The 12,377-nt window shown below is 36.6% G+C and overlaps 1 protein-coding gene across 7 annotated transcripts in view; it reads right to left on the minus strand.

Moving 5' to 3' along the window:
* Nucleotides 1–12,377, minus strand: part of NFATC2 (nuclear factor of activated T cells 2) — a 180,519-nt gene that overhangs the window by 139,723 nt on the left and 28,419 nt on the right. For 5 of the 7 annotated variants that reach the window (XM_031951639.1, XM_031951638.1, XM_023494518.2 and 2 more), the window contains exons 2-3: nt 6,411–7,422; nt 4,308–4,479 (exon numbers count right to left, since the gene is read on the minus strand). In XM_031951639.1, coding sequence (XP_031807499.1) covers nt 4,308–4,479; nt 6,411–7,422 — 1,184 coding nt within the window. The remainder of the gene's footprint in view (nt 1–4,307; nt 4,480–6,410; nt 7,423–12,377) is intronic. The other 2 variants (XM_031951640.1, XM_031951641.1) reach the window with 1 other exon arrangement.

Raw genomic sequence — 12,377 nt, forward strand, 5'->3', positions numbered from 1 at the left:
AAATAGTTTCCATCCTTCAAGGCTCAGTATAAGCCCCAGATCCTCCAACATGATCATTCCATAGAATCACAGATTTAAAGCTGAAAAGGATACTAGAGATAATCTAGTCCAACATCCCCATTTTAGAGATAAAAAAAACTGAGACCTAACGAAGGGAAGCAACTAACTCAAAGACACACTAATATAAACTAACATAAAGAATAAGCTGTAGAAGCAGAATTCAAACCCAGATCTTTTAAATAAAAATTTCTTTCCATTACATTTACCTAGCAATGTTGTTCTACTCCCAACAGAAAGTAAGCTACTTGAGGAAAGAGATGATATTTCCCCTTTGTCTTTGTATCCTCAGAACCTAGCATTTTATCTTGATATATAGTCTGTTCTCAATAAATGCTTGCTAAATGAAATATCCTACTGATTGGCAAGAATTGGAAAGCAAGGATTCCCCACTGAGGATTTCTGACTTTGCCCATGTTATTTATTGACTGAAAGAGTCAATTTCAGCTTGAAATGGTCCCTTTTACTTTTTTATGAATTTCTAAAGTTTGAGTAATGAATCAAATATGTAGTTCTTCTACTTTGTGCTCCCAGTGTTGGAAAGAATAGGGATGAAGGAGTACCTGGAGATGGGAGAGAAGAAATGGGAGCTAGAAATTTGTCACTGGAGAGATTATTTGATCCCCCATTAAAGAACACATCCAAATGAACATCCTATTTTCAATTTTATAAGTGAATGAACCTTCTGAACACTAATTTTTAAATAGTTAAAAAAAAGGGGGAAGGGATGAAACCTCACAACCAATCACTCAAAGGTTTCTGTTTATTTTCAGTATCACAGCACTGCCTAGTAAAACCAGAAAATCCCCTTGTCTGCTTTATTTCTGCCTTGTTTTATACATAATTTGAACTGAGTAGCAGACAGTCCAAAAGCTGAAATTCAGTGGATTGAATTCACTGCCAAATGTATATGTGCTTTTTCTTACAAGATGAAAGGGTTTGGTTTTTACTAGTCTTGTCCAGATTCTCATGTCATAAACCATGCAGGTGCAGCTCCAGGACATAGTGTTTGGCCACATGAAACCCACAATTCTTACCATGAGTTAAATCTAATTGATATTTTCAACATTTGTAATGAATCCACATAAAGGAATTGTCCACATTTTCTCCATGTGCCTGAACATCTGTTCTAAGAGACTAAAATATCAAACCTTTGAATGTGAACTCAAAGCAACACAGGTCAGTGGAAAGACCACCAAACTTAAGCATCATGTCCCCATTTTGATTCTCCTATCACTATGTGCCCTTAGCAAGCTGCTTCCTCTCTCTGAGCCTCAGTTTCTCTTCTGTAAAACAGAGGTGACAGTATTTGCATTGTCTAATTCACATGTTATAAGGACTGGGTATAAATGTAAATTAAAGTGCTTTGTAAATGGTAAATAGGGACAAAACAGGATCTGTGATTTCATTGGTATAAACTTCCAGAAAAGAAAATAAATGCAAGGCACCTTCTCTGAAAGTTAAAAGTCTTAAGAGAGTTCCCTAAAATACCATTAAATTAAATACGTTATCTAAGATCATACTAACAGTGTATAGAAGAAGTAAGAACTTTTTCTGGGCTCCTAAGCAAAGTCACTAGCCATTACACTCCACTTTCTCTCTAAATGTTAAATGGCACCTCAAAAACGTATTATTACTACTGTTCATATTTCTGGTGATATAAAAGGATAAAATTTGGTTTTCCTGGTAATACTTTCATTTCCTGATAATTACAATGTTACATAATAATTATATAGTAATTACAATGCCTGGTTATACAGTACAATACATAGTAATTACAACTTTCTTAAGAGTCTCTTTATATAATAAGAGGAGGAAAATCTAGGAAAAGTCTAACTCTGAGAATATTATGTGCAAGTATCTGATAAGAAACATAAGCAGCTAAGAGGACCAAATGACAATGGACTCATACATACCACTCTCAGTTGTGATATTATTAGAGCTCATAAAATAAAGAGCTTAGGAAATATTAAAGCCTGATTTTGCAAAATTCCCTTTGAATAGAATAGCAGTTTTGTCCACATAAGGACCACAGCATCCTGTCCCAAAAATAGAAAAAGGAAATATTAGGGACATTGTACTAAATTAGTTAAATCTATTCTTCTTTTTTTTTTCAATCTCTGCATCTTACCTACTGACCAGCACTAGATTAATAAAAATAATTGCCAGTTACAATCCCAAAGACTATCAACCCAGTTGGGATATCATGTAACTGAATCTTTTAAGAAGAAAAACAGCTCAAATCTAACTGCTAATTGTATTCTTCCCAAATTTCTTTTCCTCTCCTACAGAACATTTTGCATTCATGGGTTCACTCCAATTGCACTAAAAAGTAGAATATCACATCTCACCTTTTAAAAAGAAAATTATCTCCTTCTATGTAGCTTCTAATGATACTGCCAAAGACTTTTAAAGCCATGTTGCATTTTCACAACCATAAATGTGAATAGTACAACTACTTGGCAGTTTCCTCCTAAGCTGGAGGAAGTTAAACGTAAGGGTAAGATGCAACACAGAAGTTCCACAAGACTAATGTTGACCAGGAATCTTAAACTCAGAGTGCCCATTCAATTTAAGTTTATAGCATTATGCTATTTGCTCTGCTAACTGTCTGAATCTTCTTTATTCATCAATGTGATTACATGTGGGATTAATTTTTTTTACATTTCTCCCACCACCTGGCACACTGTGCCACATCTAGGAGGTGCCAAGTCAAGGCTTATTGAAGTTGAAGTTTGAACAAGCCTACTGAAGTCTGCATCTTAAAACTTGTAGGGTTGGGAGCAAGCAATCAATTAAGTATCATTGCTTAATTGCCCACACAGTGCCAAGCACTGTATTAAGCATTAGGGGTATGAAAAGAAGCAAAAGACAGTTCTTGCCTTCAAGGAGTTTACAATCTAATGAAATGGGGATCTTCTACAAATGTAAAGGAAAGAAAATACAAGCATTTATTAAGCATCTACTATGTATTAGGCACTCTACATATAACTCAGTTTATCATCATAACAATTCCTGTAAGGTAGGTGCTAGTATTATCCCCATTTTACAGTTGAAGAAACTGAGGCAGACATCAGTTGGGTGAGTTGCCCAAGTTCACATAGCTAGAAAATGTCTGCGTCAAGATTATGAAGTCAGTATTGGATGTTTTGTTTTGTTTTGTTTTTCCTAACCCCTTAATCTTGACTACTTCAGAGGAGGCGCCCACACTCTAGCAGCAAGTTTGAGATCTCCAGACTAGCAGATCAGATTTCATCTAAAGTAAGTATTCTTAACTTTTTTTTGTATCATGGACTCCTTGGGCAGTCTATAAACTATAAACCCCTTCTCTGAATAATATTTTAAATACATTAAATAAAACACTTAGGATTACAAAGGAAACCAATTACATTCAAACAGTTATCCAAATAGTTGTTTTTTGTTTGTTTTTTTTTTAAAGAAAAGAGCATAGATCCCAGGTTAAGAATCCTTAATCTATACAGATATGAAGACACACCCAGGATTGTTTGTGGTAATTCCAGGTTACCCAGAATAATCAGATGACCTGAATACTTCAACCTCTAAATATTATGGAGAAACAGGAGCTTGCTATATGCATGTGTGAACATTTAAAGAAATATCTGTGGTTGTGTCAGTGACAGGAAAACTAGATAGAGTTCAATAAGAAAGAGAGAACTATACCTTTATCCCAAATTCAAAACAGATAAAAATGTTGACTAAATTCTTGGAAAAAACTTCAGAAAAACCTCATTAAACATAATTATCTCTGCAAATTTGTGGCCTCAAAATGCCATAACAAGACCATTTCTAATATAATTTCTGTTAAATATAGTGATTTAAGATTTGCAAAGTACTTTTTCAACATTATCTCATTTTCCCTCACAAGAGTCCTAGGAAATAGAAGTTAATATTATTACTTATTTTAAAGATGAGAAAAATAAAGCAGAGAAAAGTGAAGTTATTTGTTTAAGATCAAAGAGTTAGTAAGCATCTGAGACTGTATTCAAACTCAGGTCTTCTTGACTTCAGGTACCACACTCTACCCATACACTATCAAGCTTACAAAGAGGAACTACAAGCAATAGTTCTGAACCAATTAAGAATGGGTAACCAGTACTAAGCTCCACAGACCCAAATCCCCCTTTCCAGAAGAACGGTTATGATCACATTCTTGTACATGACTGCTGTGAAGCAAAGGGGTCATTTAGGATTCAATCTAAGACTCTGGGTAGAAGTATTGAGATTCATACCTGGACCACAGGATGACCTCCTGTGGGAGCTTTGACAGCCCCACGACTTCCCTCTGTCTCATAGTGTGCCCGATGATGGGGCTTTGGCTGTACTTCGATACGGAGTTCATATGACCCTGACTGATTAGAAAGAGGCCACTCAAGAGGTGGAAGGGATGCAGTCACTGGAATGCTGAAGGAAATTAAAAACAAAAAACAACAGAATATAAAAAACAGAAAGAATCAATGTAAATGTGTCCCCTTCCCTGTCTATACCCCAAATTATCTTGCCTAGGATAAATGCATTTTAAAGAGTCTAGCATATGCCAATAATAATCATGGTATGTTTCAGAGATGTGTGAAGATATACTATCTTGGTATTGATTTCAGTAGAATGCAGATTCCTCATCTAAGGCAGGCATTATGTAGTTTTTATCTTTACATCATTAGTACTTTGCACACTTAATAAAAGTTTGTTAAATTGATTTGAAAATTTTAAACAGCTCACTGCCTTAAAGAAAACAATTATTCTATTTTTAAATTATACTTTTGTGTTCCATAATTACTGCAATTTTTTTCTTGGTAAATTTGAAAGTGCTACAAAATGTTGGTTATTATTATTTCCTAATGAGATTTATTTGTGGATACTTTTGATGTTATAAATTCATTGTTAGCAAAGGACATTTCTCTTCTCTGTCCCATTAGAGCCCGGCACATTGATAGATATTTATTAACTATTCACTTAGCTTATATCATGGTGTTTTAGAGCTCAAATAGGACTTAGAGATCATTTTACCATGCAGGTAGGAAAGTCACAGAAAAGTTAGGAAAAAAAGTTAACCAAGGTCACAAAGGTAAATTAATAAGAGGCAGAGTTGGGTTGAGAACCCATTTCTCCCAAGAGCTATCCCACTGTCCTATACTAAGTACCAGATTAGAGTAAATCTTCCACTTTCCACATAGCTTACTTTCCATCTAAGTGACTTGAGGCATGTCACTTACCCAATGAAGGACTCTTACTAGTTGATCTTTAAAAATCCTTCCCAGCTCTAAATCCTCTGATATTTCAGCTGAGTGAATACAAGATAATACACAATATACAAAATAATCCATTTCAAAGCAGGATATTTTTAATGCTATGTAGCTTAGAAGCTTGACTATTTAAAGTGTATGGCCTCAGATCTAATTATAGTTTCCATTACTATAGAGCTTAATGGTTTGCTAAGCACTTTCCTCACAATGATGAGGAAGGTAATTCAGCTATTATTCCCATTTTAGAGGTGAAGAAATAGACGTAGAAGGAGGTAAAGTCCTCAGGTCTTCTACTGTATGTCTTAGGCAGTTCAAAATTTATTTCTACCCTCCTTGTTTGCAGCATATTGTTGATCTCAAGCATCTGATCAAAATAACACTAGGATTAAATATCCTTTTTTTTTCTTTCTTTCTACATTTTTTCCTACAAGGATTTTGTTGCTGTTTATTTTAAAAAAATGAATCATCTTAAAATACAGCACAAGAAAGAATAGATTGCAAGATATGATCATAGATAGCCCACTAGTTCATCTAAGAATATAAGGGTACAAATCCACTCAGTGTCATTTAATTTGGTTCAGGTTGGAGCCATTTGTTACTAAAATATAACACTCAGAATTGGGTCTGACTGACCTTCTACTTGAACCCCAAGCATTTGTCATACATAATACATAAGGGTATAGATCCTCTGAGATGGTGTTCTCATAACACTTTCCCCTAGTACATCCACTTGTCTTCCCAGCTTACTGAAAACTCATCTTAATATCTTATCAAATATCATGATTTCACTAAAGGCAATCCACTAGTCAAAAATATTTGTAATTCATTATATAAAAATCACAGGGTACTTTGAGTCTCCTTTGTGTATTTCATATGTCCTCTTTCCTATTATAGTTATTTGTGCATGCATTATCTCCCATTAGACCATAAATTTTTTGAAGTGTACAGCTGTATCTTATTTCAAGTTTGTAACTAGCACGGTGTTCTGCGAGTAGTTGTGCTTAATAAATATTTATTAAATTTGAGTAAACAATGAAAACTGGAGACTTAAGACTAATCCACATGCAGAGCCATGTTAAAAACACAACTCACCTGCAGATAGGAATGGCAGGAACCAGTTGCTTTGGCCAAGTTGGAGGCACCAATAAAATCGATTCGGGAGCCGAGTTTCTTCTCTCCTCCTGCTCACAAGAGCCGAGATAATCTACATTCGGATAGATGGAGTGCCGTGGCACGCTGGGTTTTTGGGAGGGAACTGGAGATGGGTCAGGGCTGGTTTTCCACATCTTGGAGGGGATGCCACAAGGGGGATCTGTGGTGAGATTGCTCATGGTGTCCATAAGAATGGTGGAGTTGGGCAACTGGGTGCAAGTGACTGAAGGTCCGTCTTCCCTCAGCGAGACGTTGGGCAAGGCTTGTGGAGAGGGGGTCCTAGACTGGTGTGGAGAGGCCGAGGGCAGCTGAGTAGTGAAGAGCTCAGCACAAGAGTACCTTCGCTTCGCACCGGGTGATGAAGACCTGGAGTTGGGACGGGGCGAGGGTGAGTGTCGTCCCAAGTAGGTTTCCTCTGTGATGCTTGTTCGTGGTGACATTATTGGAGAGGTTCTAGGAGAATAATGAGTATGGATGTTTTGTAATTGTGGACAAAGGTCGTCACTAGGGCCATTATTGGGCGAGACACACGGTGATGTGTAGGGAGAGAAATTGGTCTCTGAAATGAAACTTGCCGACGAGCCGCTACTAGCGGGGCTCAAGCAAGGCGGATCCCGGTAGCCCTCAAAGCCAGGGACCGGCAGAGTAAACCTTGGGCTAGCAGTAGCGGAGTTGGGCTGATGCTCTACCAAAAGATCTGTGTCTCTGATGCGGAAGGACCCACCCGACAGTTCGGATGGAGTGATCTCGATCCTAGGACTCAAAGCCGAGGGCCCTACAGGCTTTGCAGGGTCTAGGTAGCATTTTGACCCTATGCTATCTGGCTGTCCGTATTTGCCCATGGGATCTGCAGAGTTACTAGGAGGGGGGGTGTATGGCTTGAGGCCATAATCCAGGACATCATCAGGACATCCAGAGGGTGGGCTGACGATATTATGTGGAGTCGGTTCTTCTGGAAAAAGAAGGGTCTCTTTTAAGGCTATAAAATAGTACTATTGAAGCTGAGCAATCATGGGTTTATTTTATTTTATTTTTTAATTTTTAAAAAGCAAAACAAGAAAGCCCAAATTAAAACCTTGGTTCATGATATTACGGAAAAATAGATAGCATGAGGTAAGCAGCTTCACACCAGATTTAATGAGAACAGAAAGGAGAGTTTAACCAAATTTAGTGTGTCCTATATGCAACTAAATCAGTGGAATCTTATAATCAGAGCATGTCATGTCAGAGCTGGACAGGATGTGAGGAATCTTCCAGTCCACCTCATTCAATCACTTTACAGAAGAGGTTTCGAAGGGCCAGAGAAGGCCCCGCAGACTGAAAACTAACAGTCATATTTCCTGCAACCCAAATCAATGTGCCTACTTCCATGATGTACCACTTTTTCTTAGGTGGGCTTTGAAAAATGAGCAAGCTTTAGATAAAAGGAAAGGAAACATTCCAGACTAGGGGAACACAGCAGGACCTGAGATGTGGATTCTCTTTAGTATCCTTAGCTGATTTTTGACCCCAAGACAATTCCTGAGCCCCATCTCAGGGTCTATAAACAATGATAATAATCATTTTAATAACAATTTGCATTTCTTTTTTAGGCAATTGGGGTTAGGCGACTTGTCCAGGGTCACAAAGCTAATAAGTATTGAATATCTAAGGCTATATTTGAACTCGGGTGTTCCTAATCCCAAAATGAGTGCATCACCTAGCACCCCCACAACTCACATTTCTGAAGAATGCTTTATAGTTTATAAGCATTTGCCTCGACAATTTTTAGAGCTAGATTGTCTAAAGGGTGACTGTAATCCCAATTTTGCAATGGAAGAGGAGGAAGAATTAGAAAGTGTTAAATTAAGGTTTTACAATGTGCTAGAGACAGAACAGAAAAGTCCCCAGAACCAAAATTTCAGTTTATTCCTCTTCTACCCCCACTCCCGCAAAGGAGGGGCCAATGTAGCACATTCCCCACCCTCTGCTCCTCCTCTCAGAGTCCACCAAAAACCTGTCAAAGTAGTTGAGTTTAATCGTCTTGTCCTGTCTCTTACATTCTTATTTGACTGTGTATGTTGTGCCTTAGATCCATAATGGACTATAATCCCTGGAGGTTTTGGATTGGATTTCTTTAATATCTCTCTAACAGAGATGCACAAGGCCTTATACATATGCTGTACTCAACAAACAGCTTCTGAATAACAGAACTAGCAAAATTCAGGGACTTGTGCTTCTGACAAACAAAATTCCTGGATTATCCAACATGAAAGAGAACTTAAAAAAAATTTTTATAATCAGCAACAGAGACTAGACCTGTGATCTTTCTGATATAGGGAACTCCTTAATAAGGAGCCTCCCTCAGTCTATGTAAGTCAGCACCTTCTCAACAACTTAGTCTTAGAGAATTGCTTAGAACACTGAGTGTAAGTGACTTGCATCTGAGGTCACCCAGCCAGTATGTGAGTCAGAGACAAGAACTGAACGCATATCTTCATGGTTTCTAGGCCAACTCTCCTTTATGCAACATTGCCTCTCTTTTAATCAGACTTTGAAAAAAAATAATGCAGCAAAATCATATTTCCCAACTTGGCATTTGGAAAACACAGTCATTGTTCACAGTAGTCACGCATTCACTCACAGGAGGCTTGTGTGTACAACTTGCTTTTAATACAAAGGTGCATTTGTAGTGTGCAACCCTTCCTACAGTGGAATCTCCTACTACTTTGGGATCTTCCTTAGACTATACAAGTAACTCTCTCTATTAAAGGGTCAAATTGCTACCTATTTCCACTCTGGCTTGGTCTTGGAAGTACCATTTAGAAAATTCATTCTCAGAAAGCAATTATCACTCAAGAGAATGGCCTGGTGGCCCCTTCTCTGTTCAATTTGGAACAAATCAAAATTTATATTAAATCCAGAAGTCTGAAATCCTGTCTTGAGTTCAAGATCAAGACGAATTTCAAATTTCTTAAAAAGAAAAAAAAACAAGCCTTCCTGTCAGTTATTAGTTCTATTTTTGAATCAAGTTAGATGATCAAAGTCAAATCTATGTTTACAATATTCTTAGACTAGATTGCACAGCTAAAGCAAATAACAATACCTTAGACATGACTTAGTGAATAATCTGACCTTATCAAAAAAAAAAAATTGTTCAGCCTTATCAGGAACACACCCTCTGTGCTGAAAAGCAAAATACCTAAAATACTTTCATTAGTACAATCTTGGAATGAAAAATAAATCCTCTTTTACTAAACAAAAAATTTCAAATATTTATATTTGTCTTTGATCCAAAAACTATGTTTTTGTTTTTTGTTTAAATTTCTTGATGAACCTAGAAGCAGGGAAGGAAGATGACATTTTAATTTAAAACAATTAAAATCTTGATCCCTTGTGCATTTGACAAGTAAACACCATAAGCAAATAGTATATTGATAAAATATTTTCTTAACCAATGACAGTTTGGCTCTAATTTCACTTAAATAATAGTTGTACTCTCCCAAAGATCACATTCACATTCAATATGCCAATATCACATCACAACAGAGCCTCAAGAATCCAATAAGTTATTTCCCCAATAATAATAATGCCAATTAGTATTTATATGGCACTTCAAATTTTGCAAAATGCTTTCCATGTATCATTTGACCCTTACTACAATCCTGTTATTATTATCCCCATTTTGAGATTAGAAAACGGAGGTTGAATAGATTAAGTGACTTATCCAGGGTCACGAGTGTGTCTGAGAAGTCTGAGTGTCTGAGGAGGGATTTGATTCAGGACTTCCCAACTTCATCACCAGCATTCTCTCCATTAATTCCTCCTTCTAGTCAATGGAGGTAAAGGATATAAGCACCAGAAATAAAATAGAAGTGAAAGATTCTTGTAAAAAAATAAATATGGTAAGGATTCTCTATTTGTACAAGAATCTCTTCTCCAAAGAAGGTTTTCATTTATCCTTTGCTTAAAGACTTCCAGTTAAGGAAAGTCCACCATCTCCCAAGGAAACTTATACTGTTTGGGACAACTCTATTAGGACATTTTTGGTTGTTTTTTTATAATGGGAATAAAGACAAAAAGGCCTGTCTCAATGGATGTTATATAAATTCTAGTTGTTATTATTAATATTAATTGTTATTATTGTGTTTTTTTAAATATGAAGCCTCGATTAATTTCTCTGCAGTTTTCACCTATTACTACTAGATCTGCTCTCAGGAGCCAACATGAGAGCAAAACTCAACTTCAAATCCTGCTTCAAACACTTCCTTACTATGTGTTCATAGGCAAGTCATTCACTTTCTCCTAGCCTCAAGTTCTCATCAAGAAAATGAAACAGTTTGTGGCAGCCCTTTTTGTAGTGGCTAGAAACTGGAAAGTGAATGGATGCCCATCAGTTGGAGAATGGCTGAATAAATTGTGGTATATGAATATTATGGAATATTATTGTTCTGTAAGAAATGACCAACAGGATGATTTCAGAAAGGCCTGGAGAGACTTACACGAACTGATGCTGAGTGAAATGAGCAGGACCAGGAGATCATTATATACTTCAACAACAATACTATATGATGACCAGTTCTGATGGACCTGGCCATCCTCAGCAATGAGATCAACCAAATCATTTCCAATGGAGCAGTAATGAACTGAACCAGCTACGCCCAGAGAAAGAACTCTGGGTGATGACTAAAAACCATTACATTGAACTCCCAATCCCTATATTTATGCCCACCTGCATTTTGGATTTCCTTCACAAGCTAATTGTACAATATTTTAGAGTCCGATTCTTTTTGTACAGCAAAATAACGGTTTGGTCATGTATACTTATTGTGTATCTAATTTATATTTTAATATATTTAACATCTACTGGTCATCCTGCCATCTGGGGGAGAGGGTGGGGAGTAAGAGGTGAAAAATTGGAACAAGAGGTTTGACAATTGTTAATTCTGTAAAGTTACCCATGCATATAACCTGTAAATAAAAGGCTATTAAATAAAAAATAAATAAACAAATAAAAAGAAAATGAAACATTTGAACTGGGTTCACATTAAGGTGCCTTCTAACTCTCAATCTATAATGATGATCTCACCGGATCCAAGCTCCTTCCGTGCAGGAATCATTTTGGTCATTTTATTTCTACCCTAGTGCTTGGCACATAGTAGGTGCTTAATAAAATACATATCAGTTGGTTGATTGAGAATCATGAAATTAAAAAATTGGAAGGCATTTTAGTCCAACTTAATATCCCATTCATGAACAGTCTCTACAGTATCCCTAACAAGTGGCAATTCAAGCTCTGTTAAAATACCTCTAGTGCTGAAATAATCATTGCCTATTAAAACATCCCATCCCATTATGAAATTGCTCTAATTGTTAGAAAAGTCATCCATATAGTCAACCAAAATCCACCTCCCTGTGACTTTCAAATGTTAGTCTTAGTTCTGCCTTCTGAATGTACAAAGAATAATTCATTCATCTTTCCCTATTACTGCCCATCAGCTATTTTAAGGCATAGTTTTATCTTTAGATTCAAATTCCATAGTTTCTTCAATGAATCTTTAAAATATATAGTTGGAAACTCCCTAGCCATATTAGTCACTCTGTTTTGGACTCTTCAGATTGCCCATTTTCTTGATAAAACATGGTGCCCATACCTGAACACAACTCTGGGAACACTCTATCTGAGATATCACATCAGGATTTGTTTGTAACAAAGTTACAAACATGACCATCCCCAGGTTGAGACCTAGATTTTATTCAGTGGTCTTGGCAGATCTGTGACTTAGTCGTTGCAGGGGTATGGGAAGAAAAAACTTTAAAAGTAAAATTTCATCCTTCCTTGAAATATATTCTATAAGGACATTTCATATACAAGTCTATCCAACCCCCTCAAAAAAAAAAAAAAAGAGGAAGAACACTAACAAAAAT

This window comes from Sarcophilus harrisii, chromosome 2, assembly GCF_902635505.1.
Source record: "Sarcophilus harrisii chromosome 2, mSarHar1.11, whole genome shotgun sequence".
NCBI lineage: Eukaryota > Metazoa > Chordata > Mammalia > Dasyuromorphia > Dasyuridae > Sarcophilus > Sarcophilus harrisii.